Raw genomic sequence first — 24699 nt, 5'->3', positions numbered from 1 at the left:
TACCTGCCCCTCTGGGCCTCAGTTTCCTCCCTGTGAAATGAGGGGCGGGGCTAAAGGCTGGTCCCCCTGGAACTGAGGCTCCGGAGTTCAGTCCATCGCCACGAGCTCAGGCACGGAGAAGACAGTCCACCCAGGCACAGGAGCCAGGGAGACTGTGTGACCCAAAGTCAATGGGGAGAAACCCAGGTATGGGGACGTGCTCGGGACATTTGCAAACGTTCCATTCCCTAATGTATCCCCGGGAGGCGGCCGCAGCAGGAGACAGACTCAGAGCATACAGATGCACCAGTGGATTTTATTGGCATGAACGCAGCAGCCACGTAAGCTACGGAGCTTACGCCACGTAGCAGGGCGTGAGGGTGAGCAGCGTATCTTCCCGCACTGTGTCTTCACTACAGAAGTTGTACCTGGGGAGAAAGGGAAGCTTTGTAAGCGTTTGGGGGTCACCTTAGCAAAAGCCAGGTGTTGCTGTTTTTGTTTTTGTTTTTTTTTTCTTAAGGGGTTAAGCCCAAGTCACAGCTGATGAATGATTCAGGAGGCCCGAGGGGGCCCTAGGACTGGAGCTGCAACCAGCGTCTGCAGTGCTTGCTGCCTGGAGGCTCTAGGACAAGGTCTGCTATGGTTCTGGAGTGTCACACAGGACGGTGGCCTCCGAAGGAAGGGACTCTCACTCCCTTGTCCCCACAGGTGCCTGGCGGCCACCATAGGCTCAGCAGCCTGGCTTACAGAGGGATGCTGTCCTCCAGTCACTCTCGGAAGGGGACAGCGGCCAACACGCCCTGAGCCCTTCTCATCTGCGGCCAATTATGGGGCATAATTCACTTGCGCAAACTTGATCCTCACCACACGTGTGTGAGGGGGTCTGATTATTAGTTCTACATTACAGGAGAGGAAACTGAGGCACAGAGGGCTCTCCATTAATCAGCAGAATAACAAAGATGCAAAAACAGGTCCATCTGATGCCAGAGGCTGTATTTTCAGGATCACACTTCAAGCCTTCCTTGAGCTTGTCTTCCAGCTCTGGAGTTGGGGGACCTGGCGTTCCTCCCTGGAGTTCCTCATGACCTTGCCCTCCCATGTTTGAATGCTTTGGGGCTAGTTATCTGAGGATTCTGAGGAAGGATGTAATAACTGGGAAGCTAAAGAAAATCAAGATTTTGGTCCAAGCTCTTCTCAGAATCCCCTCATATTTTTAATAACTTTATTGGGGTATTAATTCCTACTAAAGAACGTGCCCACTAGGATTCCCTCCAATGACACAGTATCAAAAGAGAAAGGCAAGGCCTGGTGTGGTGGCTCGTGCCTGTAATCCCTGCACTTTGGGAGGGCGAGGCGGTTGATCACTTGAGGCCAGGAGTTTGAGACCAGCCTGGCCAACATGGTGAGACCCCGTCTCTACTAAAAATACAAAAAATTAGCCAGGCGTGGTGGTGCATGCCTGTAATCCCAGCTACTCAGGAGTCTGAGGCACAAGAATCTCTTGAACCTGGGAGGTGGAGATTACAGTGAGCTGAGATCACGCCACTTGTACTCTAGTCTGGACAACAGAACGAGACTCCATTTCAGGCAAAAAAAAAAAAAAAAAGAGAGAGAGAGAGAAAGGCAGCCCCCTTCATTTGTAGAAGAGGGCTCCTTCTCATGACTGTTGAGAGTTCCATGATAAGAACGCAACATCCCATGATGGTAAATGTAAAAAGTCTTATAATTAACACAAAACAATGCAGATGTAAGCAGTTATTATTGTGGTTCTCTCAGGCCTAGCCACCTGTGAGTTCGGAAGCTTTGCCCCATTTCCTCACTTGTGTTCCTTGGCCCCTTCCCACCTTCTCTTCTGTGTTTCATTTTTTCTTCCAAGAAGCCCTAACCTGGCATCAGAGGCCTCCGATCATATTCCCTGCACTTAGGCCCTGTCACCCCTCATGCACCTGGACCTGTTGCCCTGCCCCGGTGCCTTTCCTCCCTCGTCCTCCCTCCCTCATCCTGAGAGCTGCCCTTCCTTCCATCACAGCCTCCCCGGGGCCCTCTGCTTTCCTCCTTGGCCACTGTCTTTCTGAGCCTCTCTTGGGAGTTCTTTATTTGGTCTTTTGACCTTTCCTGTGAACCATAAGTCTGATTTTTCTCAACAGCTAAACTGTAAGCTCCTTGAGTGTAGGCTCTGTCTTTGCATCCCTTACTATTTGCCAGGCCATACAATAGGTACTTAATAAAGTCATTTGCAAGGGTACATTTACAATAGGTACTTAATAAAGAAAGAGAGGGGGACAGGGAGAAATAAAGAGGGGGAGGGCTGCCTTTCTTTTTGGATACTGTGTCATTGGAGGGAATCCTAGTCTGGCAGGTTCCTTAGTAGGAATTGAAACCCCAATGAGGTTACTAAAAAATATGAGAGGATTCTGAGAAGAGCTTGGACCAAAATCTTGATTTTCTTTAGCTTCTTTATTATTATTATTATTAAATGTTACTGGCCATTTTCATAACAGGAAAACTTTTGAGTAATTCAACTAATTCAATGTTTTTATTCACCAAGCTAGTTTGAGAGATTTAAAGCTGGTTTTGACTTTCCTCTGTTTAAAAACCTGATGTCTTATATCCAGCTGCTCTTAAGAAAGAGTCTCTGGAGCAGACAGCGAGGGGAGCTGCACTCAGCCACTGGAATGCAGATGACAGCTGATGGGCACAGGGCCTCAGGTGTAGCCTTAAGTACCTTCTGTTCGATTTGCGGAAAGTTCAGAAAGCCTCAGCCTTTCCTCAGAAAACCTAGAAGATGCAATGCCCTGGCTGATTTGGCCTCGTAGGTCTTACCTGTGAGCAAGTCATCTCCTGGGAACACCTCTCATTTTTATTTATTTATTTATTTGTGAGATGGAGTTTCCCTCTTGTCACCCAGGCTGGAGTGCAATGGCGCAATCTTGGCTCACTGCAACCTCCGCCTCTCAGGTTCAAGCGATTCTCCTGCCTCACCCTCCCGAACAGCTGGGATTACAGGCATGTGCCACCACGCCCGGCTAATTTTTGTATTTTTAGTAGAGACAGGGTTTCTTCATGTTGGTCAGGCTGGTCTCGAACTCCCGACCTCAGGAGATCCACCCGCCTCGGCCTCCCAAAGTGCTGGGATTACAGGCGTGAGCCACCACGCCCGACTGGGAACACCTCTCATTTTTAAGATTCCAGTGATGCCACCACCTGACGTGTTTTTAACCACACAGTCCCAGGATTCAGGCCATGGGATGCTTGCTAATGAGGCCTTGGGGAGCTGAATTTTAGAGGCTGAGAATCCTCCGATGGGGTCAGGGAGGAAAGGATTTGGCTGCACCTCCAGCCTGCACAGGGCTCCCCGCCAGCCCGGCCCAGTCTCCTCTATACTATGCTCTAGCGTATAAAGCCTCCTGGTTCCACCGACCACCTGGCAGGGCCAGCCTCTTTGTTCTCCTTGCCTTGTGGGGATAGGGAGAACCTCACTGGGTCACCCAGTCCGAGGAGATCCAGATGTGGAGTCAGCCCCCATTCTACTCTGCCACCCCACCCTCCCCACCTGGGGGAGTGACAGTCTCTGGGACCTGACCTCGGTGACTCCACCTAACCCCAAACTTCAAGACCATTGGTGGCTGAGAGACCAGGATCTCCTTCCCACAAAGCCACATGTTCTACTGACCAGACCTGGGATCTGAGGTTTGAGATAGTCGCTCTGCCCTCTCAGGTCACCACTCCAACTTTTCCTCCAGCTGTCCCTTTTTCCTACCCACGGCCCTGTGCTTATTCAGGCCCAAAGCCAGGGAGACCACAGGTCAGGATCTCACAAGTATTGCAACCCTAGTGCTTTCTTGTCCTATATAAAATTCTCCATCTTTTCCTAAAACCGATTTATTTTCCGTCTTATCCTGAAATGTGATTGGTCTTCTCGTCTTTCAAGTATAGCTATTCACTAGCCCATACTTATAAACTTGTACCCTTCAAAAGGATTTCTTGTTCTCTTTCTTATATTTTCTCATTTTACCTTGAAAGTACAGTCTTGTCTTCTGTATTCCCACAGGCAGTGCTGAGAACACCCAATAAGGTGCACCCAACAGAAACGTTTTATGCTCTTTGTCAGTTGCTTGTTTAGGGAGAAGGGGCCACAGATGAGTAAATTTTCTTGACTTTTCTTGCTTAACTATGCGTAACTTTCTGGGGTGGGTTTTCATTATAACATGAATCTCTGCAAACATTTTTCAGCACCAGCCAACAAAGATACATACACGGTCTTCTCTTCTCCCTTTTGCACAGTGATCTTGGCAGCACCCACTTTGGGGAGGGTTGGATTTATCACATTGTTATTCCAAAGAAACTTGACTTTCTCAATTGTTCCAACATCCAGCTTTGCATCAAACTCATAGGAGTGGGTTGAGCCTGGTGTGAGAATCCCCCTTGAAATAGAGAAACATAAACATCCCTGTTCATAGAAATGAGTTCTAATGACCATACAATGCCAGGCTGCTGTTTTCTATTCTAGATTAACAAGATTATTTTTCTGAATTAATTTCCAAATAAAGGATGGAGACATGGAAAAGCCAGCAATATGCAAGCACTGTTCAAACTATGGTTTTCAAAACTCAAGTTTTAAAATTGAATGCTTTCTTAGAGAAAATAAAACAGAATTCCTGCATATCATTTTATATTTTTTGGAAGAATTATTTGTACAGTAACAAATTAGCCACATGGTATGGCACAATAAGCATGTGTTATTGTACTAATCAGAAAACCGGATATCTGAAGTAATATTAGATTTACGTTTAAGAAAAAACATCTATTACGAGAGAAAGAGGCCAGGCGTGGTGGCTCACACCCATAATCCCAGCATTTTGGGAGGCCAAGGTGGGCAGATCACTTGAGGTCAGAAGTTCGAGACCAGCCTGGCCAACATGGCGAAACTCCCTCTCTACTAAAAATACAAAAATCAGCCAGGTGTGGTGGCCCATGCCCGTAATCTCAGCTACTTGGGAGACTGAGGCACGAGAATTTCTTGAACCCGGGAGGCGGAAGTTGCAGTGAACCAAGATTGTGCCACTGCACTCCAGCCTGGGTGACAGAGCAAGACTCTTTCTTAAAAAAAAAAAAAAAAAAAAAAGAGAGAGAGAGAGAAAGAACGAAATGCCTAGGTTTATAGCAGGAAAGAAAAATTATTAGCAGAAGTCTGCAATTAACTTCAGTCATAAAGTAATAGAGTCCTGCGTTGCTTAACAATGGAGATATGTTCTGAGAAATGTGGCCTTACGTGATTTAATCATTGTGTGGACATCATAGCATGTACTCACACAAACGTTGATGGCACAGCCTACTACATACCTAGGCTGTATGGTACAGCCTATTGCTCCTGGGTTACAAACCTGTACTACACGTTACTGTATTGAGTTCTGTAGATGATTGGAATACAGTAGTAAGTGTTTGTGTATCTAAACACCCAAACACAGAAAAAGTACACTAAAAATATGGTATTACAAACTTATAGAGCAACTCTTGTGTATGTTGTCCATCAACTAAAATGTTGTTATATGTTACATGACTATAATTAAAAACCATTGACATATGAAGAGATGATAAGTGTTCAAATTAAGTGTGTGGTTTGAAGACTGTGTATATCATCAAATGAGACGTAGTATTAAAATGGCAAATTACCTGAAGATACTGTACTGCTGAGTGTTTCCCTTATTTCCAAACAAAGCAACTTTGATCTCACCAGTGGCTGTTCTTCCAGACAGTGTGATGGAAACCCCATATCTCCAGCCTGCACAGGAGATGGAAGAGTTCAATTTATTCACATACAAATTAGGTAGCTTACATCCCAGACTTGTCTCCTTCTCTTACTCTGAGGCATCAAAGCATAAGAAATTCTTTTTAAAAAAATTATTATAATTTTTTAGAGATGGAGTCTCACTCTGTAACCCAGGCTGTAGTGCAGTGGTGCAATCTTGGCTCACTGCAATCTCCGCCTCTCAGATTCAAGTGATTCTCATGCCTCAGCCTCCCTAGTAGCTGGGACTACAGGCACGCAACACCACACCTGGCTAATTTTTGTATGTTTAGCAGAGACAGAGTTTCACCATGTTGGTCAGGCTGGTCTCCAACTCCTGACCTCAAGTGATCCACCCATGTCAGCCTCCCAAAATGCTGAGAATACAGGCGTGAGCCAGCACGCCCAGCCAAAGTATAAGAAATTCTACTTGTTAATCTATAAATCAAATAAGGCCTTAAGGAGAAGTATGTATTCAGCAGTATCCCCCTCCAGAACTGCATCGCCCAGTGAGGAGGTCACTAGCCACATGTGGCTGCTTACATTTAAATCCAAATTAAATACAATTACAAATTTAGTTTCTCAAACTCATTAGCTGTGTTGCAAATGTTAAATTGCCACATGAGGCTAATGGCTACACAGAATATGCCCCTCATTGCAGAAAGTTCTATTGGCCAGCTCTGCCCCAGAATGACAGTACAGTGAGTTAAGGTGAAGAGAGAGGGAATAGGGGCTTGTCTCCACATTTGGGAAGGTAGCTCAGGAGTGCAGCCTGGCAACCACCCCGAGGGTGGGGACTGTGTTTCATCTTTGCTCCCCAGGGCCCTGGGCAGTCTCTAGCACAGACTAGGTGCATGAGCAGTTGTCACTTAGGCTTCTACCTGAAGTGCTGTCCCAGGGCCTGCATGCACACACACACACAAATACAAATGCATATGCACAAACATATGCATGTGCGTGCACACACACAAATACATCTACACAAACATACGCATGTGCGTGCACACACACAAATACATCTATACATACGCATGTGCGTGCACACACACAAATACATCTATACATACGCATGTGCGTGCACACACACAAATACATATACAGAAACATACGCGTGTGCGTGCACACACACAAATACATCTACACAAACATACGCGTGTGCCTGCACACACACAAATACATCTACACAAACATACGCGTGTGCGTGCACACACACAAATACGTCTACACAAACATATGCATGTGCGTGCACACACACAAATACATCTACACAAACATACGCGTGTGCGTGCACACACACAAATACATCTACACAAACATACGCGTGTGCCTGCACACACACAAATACATCTATACATACGCATGTGCGTGCACACACACAAATACATATACAGAAACATACGCGTGTGCGTGCACACACACAAATACATCTACACAAACATACGCGTGTGCGTGCACACACACAAATACATCTACACAAACATACGCGTGTGCCTGCACACACACAAATACGTCTACACAAACATACGCGTGTGCGTGCACACACAGAAATACGTCTACACAAACATACGCGTGTGCGTGCACACACACAAATACGTCTACACAAACATACGCGTGTGCGTGCACACACAAATACGTCTACACAAACATATGCGTGTGCGTGCACACACATAGATACATCTACACAAACATACGCGTGTGCGTGCACACACACAGATACATCTACACAAACATATGCATGTGCGTGCACACACACAGATACATCTACACAAACATACGCATGTGCGTGCACACACACAGATACATCTACACAAACATATGCATGTGCGTGCACACACACAAATACATATACACAAACATGCATGTGTATGTGCACACACACAAACCTACACACATATAACCACACACATACACATAGACACCCACATATGAATACACACACATGCATCCACATGTACATAAACATACAGACACACATACATACATATATAAACACATGCATACACACAAAGGTACATGCACACACAAACACACTCACATATGCATGCATACACCCACACATGTGCACGGATGTACATTAATATACACACACATGATTCTTGCCTAACTGCTATTCATCTTTCATATATTCAGAGACCTTGTCCCTGACCCTCCTTCTGGTCAGGGCCAGGTTCCCTGTCCCATAATGTCATGGCAACAGCCACCAATCCCAACACGCTTGTAATTGCTTGCTCAGTTTCTCTCTTCGGCTGGATTATTAATTTCCTGAGAGGAGTGTCTTGTTCATCCCTGCATCCTCAGTGTCTAGCATAGTCTGTGGCCCATGAATAAGTGTTGATTGAGGAATGAATACATGATTTTTGAAAGTTTAATTTGTTGTTGAAATATTGGCAAGTATTTCATGCATCACAACATCAGTGGAAGGATTGATTAACCAATGTCTTCTTACAAAAAAATACAGAGTGATATATATGGTGATAGAAATGTTCTGTATTTTGATTTGGAGGTGGTTACACAACTATTCATTTGTCCAAACTCATAGAAGTGTATGTTAAAAAGCGTGCATTTTGCCGAATATAAATTATACCTCAATAACTCTGACTTTAAAAACTATGTAAGATGTGTTATATATTTATATGAATATATAACCTCTGTCTTTACTGGGCCACCTCCTATGGAACGGTCATAGGGCAAGTTGGTACTAAGTGGTCCGAATATGCCCAGTCTCTACCCTGTGTCTTAGTCCATTGTCTTAGTCCATTCAGCTGGTTTTAGAGAGAAACCATCCTTCCCCCTGATTCCCACCTGCACTCCACCAGCAAGGCAGCCCCTGGGCATCAGGGATGCATAGACAGAGGGGAAATCACAGTATGGAGCTGAGCTTCTTAAGGGACACAGCCCAGCAAAGAGCTGGTACCAATTACATCTTTGCTGAATGAAGAGAAGAACAGGTATGTCTGATGCGGCCTTAAAAAGGAAAGAAACAATGAACTGTGGAGTGGTAAAAATTCAGGGTAGCTGGTCACAAGGATGTGCAAACTGGCCTCATCCTATTAATTATACTGTTTGCTTGCTCTCATTTCATGCCAGAGAAATACAAGGGCTTGCTCTCATTTCATGCCACAGAAATAGAATGGAAGAAATGCACACTCTTTCTAAATCCTCAGTTGACTTGTAACTGGGATAGTTTGGGTGAATGTGTCCATTTCTAAGATAATCAAAATGTAGGCACAAATATTTCAGGTTGAAAGCAAGCCCCTCATTTGTAACAGAAACTATATACTTCCTTTACATGGGCAGGTAGTCAAAGTGCAACTTACGAGCGAAATTGCTAGCCTCTCCTGTGTTCAAGAAGAATTTCTGCTGCTCTTCACTTGTCCTGCCAGCAAATTTATCAGCATAGTGACCCATCTGTGGGCATCCTTGATCTGGACAGGGGAAGCACTTGTCCTAATGAGAAGAGATAGATGGGACTATAAGGAGAATTTATATTTGTATGATTGATACATCTGAGGGAGCAGACACTCGATTTTCCTACAGCCTAAGCGTTCTCCTTTGTGACAGCAAGGGGGTTGGGGCAGATGATCTCTAAGTTACCTTCATCTGGATCAGGGTTCCCAACTTTTAGGCACAACACATTAGAATTATTTGAGGAGCTTTAAAAAGTACTGATGCCCAGGACCTAGGTTAGATCGATTATACCTTCCGTTAAATGGTGAGGTGGTGAATGATAAGCAGCCAACTCTCTGGGACAAAAACCCTGGATTGCAGTGCCTACCAATTTCAGTGGTGTAAATACTCTGACTGTGGCCAATTTCAGGCTACCAACATGATGTCTCTGAATGTGGAGTTGGGAAGGGATACTCACACTGGCTCTCGTGAGCCAGAATAGGCAGTCTCTAGCCTGTCATTCTTCCATCTCTTCCCTTGTTGCCAGTCTGGCATATAGGACTCCAGCATCCACCTTGCTTTCTCTCTGGTGTGAATTATTCTCTGTACATTCTTCTACTCTTGCTCCGCCCGTGCCAGAAATGTGCATTCCTGTGTTTTCTAAACGCTCTCATTTTTAAGCCAGATTCAGAGGTCGCCTCCTGCAGGAAGCCTCTCTGTATCATTGACTTGACTGCTCTTTCTCTCTGATTTCCCAGTTTTCCTCTGCCACATGACTCATCTCATCGAAAATTTTAGCCACCTCCTGCCTAAAGTTGTTTACGTTTTTTCCTCTTCCACTCCACAGGACCATGAACTCTGAGGGATAATGCAAAACATGTAGTGAGAAGGCATTGCAAATCCCAAACACAGCAGGACAACAGTCCCACAGTGGGGTGATGCCCATTGCTGGAGGCAGGACAATAGCTTACAGACTCAAAGGACTTGTAGGAAGTGCAGGGGTATGCAGCAAACCCATCGGGGTCGAGGATGCTTTCCAAGTAATACTTGTAGCTTCTTAGGTGATCGCAAGCCACAAAATCCCGGGTTCCTGGGAAAACAAATAAGGAAGCCTGAACAGGTGGTTGGGGGACTGAAACAGCTTCTCTGCCTCTCTCTCCTGATGAGATGGTTCCAAAGTAGGACCATACTTTCAGAAACTTAAGATAAATACAAAATTCATCCACAATAATGACAATTAACATATAGAGGGTGCTTTCTGTGTACCAGGCAACGTTCTGATCACTTTACATGCCTTGTCCATGTAATCCTCAGTCTTCCTAGGAGGTGGGTACTATATCATTCCTATTTATACATTATCATCTCATCCCTATTTTACAGAAAGAACTACAGAGTATAGGCTCAGATTTACAGTTTAGCTAATAGGTGGGAAAGCTGGTAATTAAACCCATGCCCATCTGGTCTTGAGCCCATCCCTCCAACTTTTGTGCCATCTCATGTCCCAGGCACCATGCTGGAGGTCCTCAAAGACATGACTAGATGTGACATGACCAAGCCAATGTGAGGACATTTCCATGCAGCAGTTATACAAATAAAAACAAGGACTGTAGAACTTTAGGTGGCTTTGTATGAGCTTCACTCTCATAGTGTCTTGATTTTCCTTGCAACCTTTCTTGGCTCCCTGCAACTCCTGCCAAGTGACAAATGTTACCTTGCACCTTCTAGACCTGGCCTGAGCTTGCTGGGCCATTACTGATGAAGAGTTTCAGCTGCCCTATGCATGCAAACCCTCACAAGGCTGTGACAGACAAACTGCTTATGTCCTCATTTTTAAAAATTATTATTATTACTATTTTTTGAGATGGAGTTTCACTCTTGTTGCCCAGGTTATGGTGCAATGGCATGGTCTTGGCTCACTGCAACCTTTGCCTCCTGGGTTCAAATGATTCTAATACCTCAGCCTCTCCAGTAGCTGGGATTGCAGGCACACACCACCACACCTGGCTAAGTTTTGTATTTTTAGTGGAGATGGGGTTTTACCATGTTGGCCAAGCTGGTCTCAAACTCCTGACCTCAAATGATCTGCCTGCCTTGGCCTCCCAAAGTGCTGGGATTATAGGCATGAGCCATCATGCCCGGCCTGTCTTCATTCTTAATATTTGCTTTGATGGCATCCATATATGCCAAGCCATTTTGATGAAATTCAATAAAAATCTTTACTCATTACATTTGGTCAGACTACTAAGGGTTTTTTCCTGTGTGGTGCCACATGATAAGTCTGGATGAAAACTTCACCTGTCCATTGTCCTTTTGGCCTCATTAGATACAGAGTCAGAGCTGTGTCTGCAGGATGCCCTTTCTTTCCAAGTGCGCTAGATCAACAACAAAGAATAACCATGTCCAATAACAGTCTCCCATCTCACCTTCCTTAACTGTGACTGCTCCTCATTCCTACTCAACATAGGTGAGCAATGGCTCTCATTGTGTAAATAGGCTTGCTGTGGGAACTACTGGGAATATTCTCATTCTAGCTACTGAAGGGGAGGTGATTACATCATTTTGAACCTTATCACTGATTCCCGAGGGAGAATTTGTAGCAAAAGTCTCTTAGTTACAGTCAGGATGTTTGCTCTTATGCTATTTCCTGGCTCTATCAGGTAACTACCAATTGATTGTTGGAGTCATAGCTTTAAGTGACAGTTTTATAATTCTTTGTTGCTTGTATGTGCCAGGACATCCACAGCAATGTTTTAAGGAAGCACAAAAGCAGTAAAGCTGAGATATAACAAATACTATGTAGCTACATTTTTTTCCGAAATAATCCTCAGAAGAGGGAATTGTATATTTGTAAAGACAGTTTCATTTTTATTCTTAAGATTTGCTATACAAAGGTATTGGTCGCTCCAGGAAAGCACCCGTCCTGTTCCCCTCACCCCACCACGACTTTACCTGCCCAGATGCCATCTAGATCCACAATCTGAGACAGGGCATTCTTCTTGCATCCCGGCATGTTCTCTCCTCCGTTAGGGAAGAAGTCAAGATGGCCCATCTGTTGATTTGTTCCAAAACCTGAAATGTTTAGAACAGCAATGAGCTTTCTGTCATGCAGGACTTTCATGCTTAAAACACAGTCATGCATGCTCACAGCTGGAGCATCGTGGGCCTCACCCAAGAATGGGATCAGGGGAGCTGCATCTGTGTGAATCACATCAACAAAGTCAGCATCAGAGGGATCTAGTCGCACCTCTTCAGGAGTACCTTCAAAACTTGCTTCTACAGGATCCAACCCTAAAAGAGATGATCAGCACTGCAGAACAATAGACCTGACTGTAGATGTCAGCAGCACCAAGGTGTACAGCTGCCCAGGCTATGCACTACCCAAATCAAGGGGTACCATGCCCCGGAGTTGTGCAGTGCCATGACTGTGGGTGCTAAATATGAGGACATAGAGTCTGAATGTGGTTCATTACAAAGGGGTTCCCAGTGGCATGGATAGAGGAGGGCAGATGAGCAAAGAAATTTAGATTTTGTTTAAGCAAGGATTTTTTCCACACCAGAGTCTCCCATTTCCTTGTGTATCTTTCTTCTTCAACATCCTTTCTCTCCTCAAGTTTGTAGAAAGAAAGGGGTGAAGCAATGTGGTATCATAGTTAAGAACACAGGTTCTGGGTCTAGGTTGCCTGGCTCCAAATTCCTACTCAGCTGCTTCTGGGGCAAGACGCATGACCTTGAGCATGTCACTCTACCATTTTGTACTTCAGGTTCTTCATTTTACAAAATGGGGTGATAATGGCATCTGTTTGATATGGTTGTTATGGATTAAATGAGTTGCTATGTAGCACTTAGCACAATGCCTCATGTATACTCATGGGTGTATACGTAAGATATTAATAATTATTATTTTTGACAATTTTCCTTCTTAGCAGGGATCTTGGATTTGTTAATAGTTTTTGAAGGCTTGGTTAGAGCAGCTGATAAAATAGGAACATGAATGTAGTTGCCAGCTGAAAATAACAGAGAGATTTCTTATAAAGAGTTGCTTGAACCAAACATCAGCAAAACTAGGTCTGGATCTCGGTTCTCCCACTGACGGGTTGTGTGGCTTTGGGCAAGTTATTTGCATCCCTGAGCCTTTTTCTTCAGTTCTGAGAATTACATGAGAAAATATAAATTTTTGTGCAATATTTGGGATAAGCAGGCACTTAATCTATGCTTACTATAATAATTATAATAACATTATTATTATGATCACCATCATATTATATAGATATATCTTGTTGCTGTTATAATTCAAATGCTTTGATTGGGTTAAAAGAATGCTTTTGGCCATAACGGCGACTGGGTTTCTTCTACCAGTAGAAGCAGTGGGAAACAATTTTTAGATTCTATTCTGCCCTTGATTTCAAAGAGAAGGGAGAAAGACTTGGCAATATAGACCCTCCTTGATTATGTTTCGCTTATGTTGATACTAGTCTCACTGTGCGTTTTCCTGGGTGCCCAGTCCTGCTGAGAAACCAACACCACCAGAAAACTGGGACTTAGAAAGGAGGCACTAGGACAGAGGTGGAAGAAGCAAAGAGGAACAAAATCACCCTTCCCTTGCCATGAAGGTGGCACATGAGCTTCTTGGGGGGCTCCCTAAAATGTTCTGTGTAGGCTCCAAGCAGCTCTCTCACAGCCGAGGGGGCAGTCTCCTTCAGGGGAGCTCTGAACTGGGCTGCATTCTTGAGACCTCATTCTGGGGTTTCTGGGGACAAAACTGGGCCCTGCCCCTGGGGCCTTACCTGTAATCCTGCTCAGGCCCGGAGTCTTGCTTCCTGCCTCTCCAGCCACGTGGGCTCCCAGGCTGTGGCCGATGAGGTGAACTTTGGAAGGTGGATAGCTGTACTCTGTCTGGAGAGCGGGGATTGTATTTTCAGGACATTTTTTTTGCTGTAGTTTTTCTAAAATGCCAGCCTGATGGATATTACTCCTCTGCTGAAAAACTTCCATGCCTCTCATTGCCTTCAGGATCAAGCCCAAACTCATTTTGAAGGCCTCAGAGGTTTCCTAACTCACCATCTATTTTTCTAGACTCTTCAGCCAAACCCTTTGTTGAACTTTCAGACCCTCGAATACATCACAGCTTCTCACCTCTGGGCCTGTTTCGTTTTTCTCTTCCTGTTGTTGCCTATCCTCCAAGCACTTGCCAGCTAACATCAACAGACTAGCCTTCAGCTCTCAATTTAGACATCTCTTCCTTGGGAGGGGAGACCTCCTTAATCCCTTTCCCTGCCCTATCAGTGTGGATTAGCTGCCTTCTATGTGTTCCTGCAAAGCTCCTACCCTCCCCATCAGAACCCACTAATAGATCACACTCTACTGGCATTGCAAGTCTTCACTGCAAGCTCCTTGACGGTCTGGGACCTCATGTGTCTTTTTTACTTCCTCACACACTCCTGACATTGTGCTCCAAAAAAACTGGTGAACGAGCAAATCAAATAGAGCTATGAGGTATTTGCACGTGTTGATCTCGGAGACATTCACCCAAAGGCACTTCGTTTATTGGTCTCCCATACTTCTTGTACAAATACCATGGGTTTTGATTTCTGCAGGAGTGCAGAAGTTGGTTATTTTGTAGACCCTTTAGCTCTAAGAGAAATGGCTCTGGTCATTACCTAGTACAGAAAATAGTCACAAAGGATTAGAAACTTAAAGAATTAAAGACTGAAAGAGTTAGCTAAAATGAAACAGTGTAGGAAGAAAGAAGTGAAATGATTGCGGCAGAAGGAATTCCCCAACATCAACAGCAACCACACCACCAGGCCAGCAGAGTTGACACATGCCAATTGCACGTACTGCCCGTTGGCTCTCTGTGGCTCTCTCTGGCCATGCTGTGTTTCACCCCAAACAGAGCCCACCTGGTGTTGTGGGTGAATTCTGAAGCTAGATGGTCTGGATCAAAAGGCACCTCTCCTATTCATTTGCTTTATGACTTTGGGAGCAAACTAGTTAAACTTTCTGGGCCTCACTTTCTTTATCTGTAAATTGAAGATGATTTAAAAACAAAAAACACTTTCTAAGTGTTAGCAATTCTCATGTTTGCTTCCACTGGCGTGTCATTATGAAGGCAAATTTCAGAGTTTTAGAAGTAAGATCTGGATATCAATTTTTTCTCCTTTAATCCATAACTCTCAGCTGCATCTCTACCAGAGACCAGCAGGCACTACTTCCCTCCTCACATAGCCCAGCCAGCTGACTCACCGAGAGGATGTCGAGCATCTGGGCCACCTGGGCGCCCACCACTCGCGCATTGTTGGCGGCCTGTGTGTAGGTGGTTTGGGAGCCCTTCTTCCAGTCCACACAGATGCAATTCACCTCCTCCACCTTGAACAGGTTCTGGTAATGGGGAGATAGCGGGGTTGGGGAGATCATGGGAGCAGGGGAAACCTTATCCAGCCAGGGCTCAGAAATGGTCACTTCTCTCTTCTCCTAGCTAGGGCATGAGATAAACTAGACTCTATTAGGGAATCCTGTTGGTAATTAAGAGTTATCCTTCAGGGAGAATGCTATGAGAAAGGCAAACTGATTTCCCCTCCAGCTTGCAGATTAATTGGAAGCTGGCCACTCTCTGGTTTCCTTCAACCAAACTCAGTAAGGTTGATTAGGAAGGGAAAAACAATTGCATCATGAAAAGAGTCCTGTTTCGAAAAAGAAAAGGCGTAGGTGCAATCTCCGGTGGCCAGTGTCAAAATGACCTTGCGGATTTGACTATGAGGCATCCGTTCAGGCTCTTGGCGATGCCGCAGCCTGCTGGGCGTTTACAGAGCTGGAAAGTGAGAGAGAAGCTTCACTATTTTTATAGTCACGATGACACAGTACTTCATGGAGAAGACACATGTAGATATTTGAAAAATAGAACTGTACTGATTTAAAAGAGATTGAAGAATTCTGGAAGGAAAATGTCTTCCTGGATGTCGAAGGAGCTGATATATCTTTAGGAGTTCTGCCAGGCAGTACATATTACCAGCTTGAATTTAAAAGGGTACTATGAATTTAAAATCCACTTGGAATCATTCCACATATAGTATACTAATATGTGTGATCACTTGCACAGAGATAGTGGGAGTTTTCTCCTCAGGACTTTTCTTTTCTTTTTTGAGACAGTCTCGCTTTGTCACCCAGGCTGGAGTGCAGTGGCCCGATCTCAGCTCACTGCAACCTCTGCCTCCTAGTTTAAGCAATTCTCTTGCTTCAGCCTCCTGAGTAACTAGGACTACAGGCGCCTGCGACCACACCTGGCTAATTTTTGTATTTTTAGTAGAGACAGCGTTTCACCATGTTGGTCAGGTTGGTCTCCAACTCCTGACCTCAGGTGATCCACCCACCTCGGCCTCTCAAAGTGCTGGGATTACAGGCATGAGCCCTGGCGCCTGGCCAGGACATTCATTTTCAAGCTATCCTGAGGAATCTTTCACAAGCCTGGATAATTTGGAGCATAAACTGCATCAATAAGATGCTTATTAATGATAGGACAGGAAAGGTGCCAAGAGTGAAATGCCTGCTAAACCAAGGCCAAGTGCAGAATGACTTTAATTTTCTGGGTTTGTAATTTTTCCTTTTGACATTACCGGTTGGTGTTATTAATGTATGTGTGGAAGGCAGGCTCCTGGGGTAAATTCTTAGATGACAGAAAAATCGATTGAACCCGTCTCCACATAAAGAGAAAGGATGACGGTATATTGTGGTATATCGCACGCACGTGTGTGTTTGTGCACATATGCACAAGTTGCACACATGTCCGTGTGTGTGTATACACATGTGTGTATTCTTCTGTTGCTCTCCTTCTGACCTATATTACATGTAGGTGGCACTTTCTACTCTGTCATTGTAGTAACTCAATTTTAGTTTTCTGTTTTTCTTTTCTTTTTTTTTTTTTTTTTTGAGATGGAGTCTTGCTCTGTTGCCCAGGCTGGAGTGTAGTGGCACAATATTGGCTCACTACAACCTTTGCCTCCTGGGTTCAAGCGATTTTCCTGCCTCAGCCTCCCAAGTAGCTGGGACTACAGGCGCCTGCCACCACACCAGGCTGATTTTTGTGTTATTAGTACAGATAGGGTTTCACCATGTTCACCAGGCTGGTCTCGAACTCCTGACCTCAGGTGATCCACCCACCTCGGCCTCCCAAGGTGCTGGGATCAATTAAATGGTCACAGAAACACATGTCAGCCTCTCAGGGATATGGGAAAGATTTGAACAAAAAAAGTCCTATAGTCCCTTGTTTATGGGATACAAAGTACTCTCACTAAAAATGGAAGCAGAAAACATCGGGCCTTGGTTTAACCGGAAATTGGATAGTAGGAGTATTTTTCTAATAGCGAATGTGGTTGCTTCAGGGTGTAGACGTAGTGCAGAAACATGGAAAGGCATTTTAATTTTTGTGAAGAGAAACATTTTAATTGCATAAAGTTATCTAATATGTAAAGTTTTCTTGAGTGCATAAAGCGAGGCAGAGATGTCAGCAGGAAGTGTTGGCCTCAGCTGGCCACAGGGATCAGAGCCGGCTCCTACCTTGCACATGTCTATCACCCAGCGCTCATCTCCTTTGTCTATGAAGCCGTGGATGATGAATCGGGTCTTTCTGTCTGTTTGAAAATTTGATGCCTCAATTGTTGATGGATCAGAGGGGAGGAGAATCTGTGACAAATGCAGAAGTGCTGCATGTTCTCGCAGCCCAGCCTCACAGGCCTGTTTTTCTCCTTCCTCATCTCCGCCTGTCCCACTGCCTCTACTTTTCAAAGCTTAGCAAAAAGCCACCTCTTCCATGAAGCCCACCCCGATCTCCCTTTCCCTGCCCCATCTCTCCAGGTGAGTAATCACTGCTTCTACTAGGCCTGGATTGTGGTTTGAGTTCTTACCTTCCCTGTGGTTCTTGTTAGACAGTAAGCTGTTTGCTCCAGACCAGAATCACACAGCAGCTAGAGGTTCTGGCAAATGCGAACCATTCGTTCATTCAAACCAACATTACTAATGACCTGCTCTGTCTAGGTCTAGCCAGGTCTGGGGGGCAGCTTGAGGGATGGGGTGGGGCATGGTGGAGGAAGGGGGCACAGAGATAAGGTGCAGGGTGGGCATAGCCCCGTGCCCAGTTACAGTGACATTAACATGACAGAGGTCTCACTTGAAAGTTGTTTGGGTTTTCGTTGGTGTACAGCAGGAAGCGGGTGCCGATCTTCTCAGGGGTCCAGGGGAGAATTTTTAGGGGCCTGATTGCTGTCCCGCCCCAGGGCTCAGTGTCAGAAAAGCACCCGAGGTCCTCATAGCAAACTTCTTTTCCTGCAGAGAAAGGTTGAATCTGCTTAAGGATCTGCTCTCGGGGCGTGCTCTGGGGTGTCACTGCTGTTCGGGCCTGGTCACTCTTCTGTTCAGGGACAGTCTGAAGACAATGGATGAAACTACTGCAACCCCTGCCACTCTCTTCTTGACCCCAGTGCCCACCTACTGGCCTGGTAGCCGTCCCATTGAATCCCACAGGGACACCACTGGCACCTTTGTTTAGAACTACCATCAAAACTGGAAAGTTCTAAGCCCCATTCCTAGCTCTTCTGATACATTTATTTGACTAATGTGATAATGGGCATTGATAAGTCAATATGTTAACTCAGGCAGATGTTTCATGCTTTACTTAGAAATGTCTGGCCTTGGCCGGGCGCGGTGGCTCAAGCCTGTAATCCCAGCACTTTGGGAGGCCGAGACGGGTGGATCACAATGTCAGGAGATCGAGACCATCCTGGCTAACCCGGTGAAACCCCGTCTCTACTAAAAAATACAAAAAACTAGCCGGGCGAGGTGGCGGGCGCCTGTAATCCCAGCTACTCGGAGGCTGAGGCAGGAGAATGGCGTAAACCCGGGAGGCGGAGCTTGCAGTGAGCTGAGATCCGGCCACAGCACTCTAGCCTGGGCGATAGAGCGAGACTCCGTCTCAAAAAAAAAAAAAAGAAAAAGAAATGTCTGGCCTTGGGCTCCCCGAGCATGAAGGTAGGCCACTGGGGGGATCCCCAGAAACAGGTCTCACTTAAACTGCCCAGCCTACTCTCCCAGGCAGAGTGCCAGCCCACCTCTTCTCTCCGGTACCCTGGAGCTGCTGGGAGCCCTGCCACAGTTAAAGCTTTCTCTGGCCAGGGCTGAGAGCTTAAGTTTAAGCCCTTCCTACGGGGCAGGAGTGGTGTTTCTTACCTTTGGCTGCTCCCAGCAGGAAAAGTGTGATTGTCCAGAAGATCAGCATCTACAATAAATTCAAACATAACTCAGTTTCACCAGGCATTGCCAGAGCAGTGAGCACCGACGCCCTTGACTTCAGTACTGTTTGCCTCACCTGTACGTCACAGCAGGGGGAAAGGAGTGGCAAAGGTGGCTTACCCTGTCTAATGTTCCAGATGTTCTCTCCCACCAGATCGAGTATCCAGGCCTTTCTAAAAATATATATTCCAGCCTTATCATTTGGACACTACTTCAAGAAAACAGCAGGTGATGATAACCCACGCTGTGTGCGCTTAATACTTTAATCTGCCCGAATACACAAAACAAGATTAATAATAGCTGTCAAGTCTTCCCACAAGTCTGGAAAGATGACAGAATGCTTGGTTAAAACAGGGAGTGAGGTCACCAACCTTTCACCTATATAACTATGCATGTACTTGTGAGCTGAATGGGCCCCCACTTTTCAATTTTCTATTTCATCACCAAATAGTTTACAAGTCTCAATAGGGACACAGCAGCAAACCCTAAAAATAGAGGGTAGTATTTCTCACTTAGAATAGATGAAAATACCCGCAAATAGTTGAAAGTAAAGAGAAATCTCTGATTAAGAAAACCTCTTCTCTCTCTCTTTCTGTCTCTCTCTCTCTCTCTCTCTCTCTCTCAATTTTCCTCTCTCTCTTTCAAAGACTAGGAATACTGGGCATCTGAGCTTTGGAGAAAAATTCAACAGCCCCCACAGTAGCCTCTGACCACAGTCCTCCCATTAACTGCCTATTCCAGTTATCTATTGCTATGCAATGAACCAATCCAAAAGACAACACTTTAAAAACGATAGCAATGATTGCATTATGCCACTATCATCTCAATAGTTGGGTTCAGGAGCCCCCAGAGGCCCATGTCATGTCTGTTGAATTTCCCCAGGTCCTCTGGAGGTTGCACACCTGCAGATTATTCTTGGCCCCTGTAAGGCCGTCATGATATACCCAGAGATCTGTGCATCTGTGAGCAGCCCAGCCAGTTCACACAGCAAGGCAGATAAGCCCTCACAAGGCAAACACCATGAGTGCCTCTCCTTGCCAAGTTAAATATGCCTCAGTATAAAAGTTCTCAATCTTGAATAACTAAAACGCAAGGGTGCAGGCCTAAGGGCCTTCCTCTTAATAAAATGGAAAGGAATCCTGGAATCGTAAAGAATAGCTGCCAACTATTACGAAGTCTTGCCAAGTACAGTCAGAATTCCACGCACCTTATGTGTATTACCTAATTAGTCTTAAAACAACCCCACAAGCCTCTCTTTATAAATGTGGGAACTGAGGCACAGAGAGATAAGTAAATTGCCTAAAAAGTCACACAACTGATGAGTGATGAGGTAAGATTTGAATTCAGGCTGTACAGAGTGAAATAAGGAGTGTTGAATATTCAGTTGTGCTGTGCTAGTAATCAGCAAGCTTCAGTGGATGTCAACCATGTAGAACAAGAGGGATACAAAGAATGAGCCAAAAGAGAAAATGTGAAAACCCTTTTGGCCCCTGACCTGTTTCCTCCCCACTTCCAGGCTTCCCCAGGATGGAAAAACAGGCTAGACTTGGTGATGGATTGGGAAGGTGATCACAGTTCTTCATCCCTTCCTCCTGTACACACACCCTTTGCAATATGATCTTGCAGCTACTTCCATCAAGAACTGGAGTTTATTTCTCCACCTCTTGAATCTGAGCTAGACGTGGTAGGACTTGATTTGGTCGTTAAGTGGGGTAACAGCAACATCTTTGAACAACTCAAAGCCAGCTGGCCCCCAAGTATGTAAAGGACCCAGCCAAGATTAGTGGCACTGCCTACTCAACCCACAGTAACCACAGATGCATGAGTAAATCCAGCCAAGACCAGAAGAACCTCCCAGCAAACTCAGATTTCTGAGCATGGATAAATGCTTACTGCTTTAAGCCACTGAATTGGGGATAGTTTGTTATGCAGCAGTAGCTAACCAATACAGGAACCCAAGCCATGCCTGGTATTCAGACAGCAGCACCTGTTGCACTTACTGTTACTATTCTTCGGCACACAGCATCAGGTCTGAGCGTACCCTTTCCTAAGACAATGAGGAAACTCCCTGCATCAGTCAATATACACTGCTCCAATGCACTGGCTCCTGTTTAAATGCTCTGGGGAATTTAAATAGACTAAGCCTCTAGCAAGGCTGAGGTTCAAGCTGCTTCTCCTTCAGAGGCTGTCAGAACAATTTATTCATTCCACACCAGTTGGAAACATTTCTGGGTGAGGCTTTGAAACAACGGTAACAACTGGAATTATTTATTTATTTATTTATTTTGAGAGGGAGTCTCCCTCTGTCACCCAGGCTGGAGTACAGTGGCGTGATCTCAGCTCACTGCAAGCTCCGCCTCCTGGGTTCACTCCATTCCCCTGCCTCAGCCTCCCTAGTAGCTGGGACTACAGGTGCCCGCCACCACACCCAGCTAATTATTTGTATTTTTAGTAGAGATGGGGTTTCACCGTGTTAGCCAGGATGGTCTCGATCTCCTGACCTCGTGATCTGCCCACCTCAGCCTCCCAAAGTGTTGGGATTACAGGCGTGAGCCACCGCGCCCATCCCTTTTTTATGAGACAGAGTCTTGCTGCTCTGTTGCCCAGGCTGGAGTGCAGTGGCGTGAACTCGGCTCACTGCAAGCTCCACCTCCTGAGTTCAGGCCATTCTCCTGCCTCAGCCTCCCGAGTAGCTGGGACTACAGGCGCCCGCCACAACGCCCGGGTAATTTTTTGTATTTTTAGTAGAGACGGGGTTTCACCATGTTAGCCAGGATGGTCTCCATCTTCTGACCTCGTGATCCGCCCGCCTTGGCCTCCCAAAGTGCTGGGATTACAGGCATGAGCCACTGCACCTGGCCAACAACTGGAGTATTTTGAATGAACTTTTACATCCCAGTCAGTTTCAGGATCACAAGTAAGGATTCATAGACTAGAAATCTGTGCATCTCTTTTTGAAACCATGACTTCATTTCCACCAGACAGCTCTCAGGTCTTCAAGATGTATGACTCATTGAAGGTCAGGAACGTAAAGAGTGAAATCATCAGCTATTATCTGTTATATATGCATGTGTAGATGGAGCCCAAATATCTGCTTTCCTTCAGGCAATCAGTTCTGTCCTTGTTTGCTCCTTCAATTTTAATTCTGGGAGAATGATACAGTTGGGCTCAAGGTGGATTCTAAGAGTCCCTTAATTTTAGAGAAATGTTTGTTTTGAGAAAGCTGGTTTTTAAATCTCTTCCAGAGCCTAGACTCAGGCTGCATTACATTGAACTATGTTTCTAAATATCCCATGACCTGGCAGACTGTCCCTCTGTGTGTTGTAATGGAAGTAGGGTAAAAGACCTTGCCTCATCATTAGTCAGCTACTGATTTCTTTCTTTTTCTTGCATTAGAGGTACCTGTCTGTGGGAAGTGAACTCAGCTTCTGAGTTTCGCCTAGACTTCTCAAAGTCCTTGATGACCGTTGGTAGATCTCACCGAGGCCAGACAAACCCTGGTGCCAATTGGAGTGCATTAGGTCCAAAAGTCTGCACTCCTCTGTGGGGGTCCTTGGCATTTCCAGAACAACCCCCAGCCTTCAGAATCTGGGTGCTGTGAAGTTCTGCAAACTTAAATGATGATTAGATAAGGAAATGATCAGAACTTGCTCTCCATGCAAGTATCAACATGGTTGATTTACACCCAAAACTTGGCTGAAGCCACTTTTGGGGGCCTCTGCTCGTCCATGAGGAAGTCCTCATCATCCAGCTGCCATGGACCTTGGAGACCAGGAACTGGGTCTTTTTTTTGTTCACTTGTATGTCTCCAGAGTCTAGAAGAGTGCCTCACGTATGGTGGTTGCTCAATACATGTTTGTGGAAGGCATGAATGCTTACTCAAGGACCATCCTAGTCTTGTCTGCTACAGTTCTCCTCTCTGAATACTGCCCAGAAGCCATAACAAACTGTCTTCTTAATATTAAAAGAGCTAAGCTTTTAAAAGCTATGTAACTTTTCTGTACTTACCTTTAGTTGTTTCATAATGACCAAGATTCTATTTAAGAAAATGTTTTAGGTCTTTTGACATTTCTTACAAACTTCTGAAATTCTAAGTTAAGTCTTTTGATCTCAGAATAACTTTGGGACATACCAGAGGGTCCCTGGAGCTTCTCAAAGGAAGAGAGATATTAAATAAGTTAGGTTTATTAAATATGTTAAATTATATGGGAAGCATTGTAAATAAGAAATTATATTTAACCTTCTTTGAGTTATATTTGTATAAATGTGTTGTTAATATGTGTTCCACAAACTAATAAATTCTTAGAAATCTAATGTGTTAGCAGCTGTAATTTTGGTTATTATGTTAAAATGTTATATGCTGCAAAACAACCACATTTCCTTGTGAATTGTGTCACTATTATAATTAATTCTCAACTTTTAACGGTGGCCATTTTAAGTTCTGTTACACACAGATCGTTAAATAGTTAATTGTTTTCTTCTTTCTTTCTTTCTTTCTTTCTTTCTTTCTTTCTTTCTTTCTTTCTTTCTTTCTTTCTTTCTTTCAGACAGCGTCTTGCTCTGTTGCCCAGGCTGGAGGGCAGTGGTGCGATCTCAGTTCACTGCAGCCTTCACCTCTCGGGTTCAATCAGTTCCCCTGCCTCAGCCTCCTGAGTAGCTGAGACTACAAGTGCACACCACCATGCCTGGCTAGTTTTTGTATTTTTAGTAGAGACAGGGTTTCACCATGTTAGCCAGGCTGGTCTCGAACTCCTGGCCTCAAGTGATCTGCCCGCCTCAGCCTCCCAAAGTGAGCCACTGTGCCTAGTCAGTTAATTGTTTTCTGAAAGCTTTTTGCAAGCAACTATAACCTTATAGAGCTTCAGCTTTATGGAGATTCATGGCAAGTACTCTGACAAGTATAGGCTGATAACTCTAAGATTATCCCAATGGATTGGGTAAGAATTCGCAGAGCTCTAACAAACTGGTGTCTTGATATAGGCATGAGCCACCATGCCTGGCCCTCTCTATCCACTTTTTAAGAACTAACGCAAATATCCTTTTCTTTCTTAGGGTGTTATTGTTTGGACATGGCCTAATTTTAAATACTTGACCCTAGTGGATCCATTCATTGTTTCCATTAGTGGGAAAATCATTCAAAAAATATTTATGTGCTCTCCTACTATATGCCAGCATGTAGGCAATAGGCAAACCCCTTAAGGAATTTAGAAATAGGATATACAGAGAAATGAACCAGCAATTATGATATGGAGAGTCAAGGGTTGAGG

General features: G+C 44.9%; 1 protein-coding gene across 2 annotated transcripts; it reads right to left on the bottom strand.

The window, feature by feature from the left end:
* Positions 1-275: 275 nt before the first annotated feature.
* On the bottom strand, positions 276-19583 carry PNLIPRP1 (pancreatic lipase related protein 1). 2 transcript variants are annotated; one of them, XM_025396617.1, is made up of 13 exons: positions 19553-19583; positions 19370-19418; positions 18315-18469; positions 17705-17830; positions 15398-15532; positions 13939-14047; positions 12323-12442; positions 12104-12223; positions 10126-10244; positions 9085-9214; positions 5653-5761; positions 4236-4403; positions 276-407 (listed from the first exon to the last, which is right to left on the bottom strand). In XM_025396617.1, the coding sequence occupies exons 2-13, from the start codon at positions 19416-19418 to the stop codon at positions 335-337; spliced, it is 1413 nt and encodes a 470-aa protein (XP_025252402.1). In that variant the 5' UTR covers positions 19553-19583; the 3' UTR covers positions 276-334. The 2 variants fall into 2 exon arrangements, with proteins under 2 accessions (XP_025252402.1, XP_025252403.1); XM_025396618.1 differs by having other exon boundaries at positions 19509-19582.
* Between the last annotated feature and the right edge of the window lie 5116 nt (positions 19584-24699).

The sequence above is a fragment of the Theropithecus gelada genome, chromosome 9 (genome assembly GCF_003255815.1).
Source record: "Theropithecus gelada isolate Dixy chromosome 9, Tgel_1.0, whole genome shotgun sequence".
NCBI lineage: Eukaryota > Metazoa > Chordata > Mammalia > Primates > Cercopithecidae > Theropithecus > Theropithecus gelada.
The sequence above is the reverse complement of the archived record's forward strand: the minus strand, read 5'-3'. Positions and strand labels throughout refer to the sequence as shown.

What these genes read in the sequence shown, in the direction of transcription:
- PNLIPRP1 (XM_025396617.1), bottom strand. Translation starts at nt 19,418, where the DNA reads ATGCTGATCTTCTGGACAATCACACTTTTCCTGCTGGGAGCAGCCAAA. An exon ending in AAAACCCAAACAACTTTCAA is followed by an intron (nt 17,831 to 18,314) that starts GTGAGACCTCTG and finishes CATTTGTCACAG; the next exon opens with ATTCTCCTCCCCTCTGATCC. An exon ending in CCTACAAGTCCTTTGAGTCT is followed by an intron (nt 9,215 to 10,125) that starts GTAAGCTATTGT and finishes TCTTCTCATTAG; the next exon opens with GACAAGTGCTTCCCCTGTCC.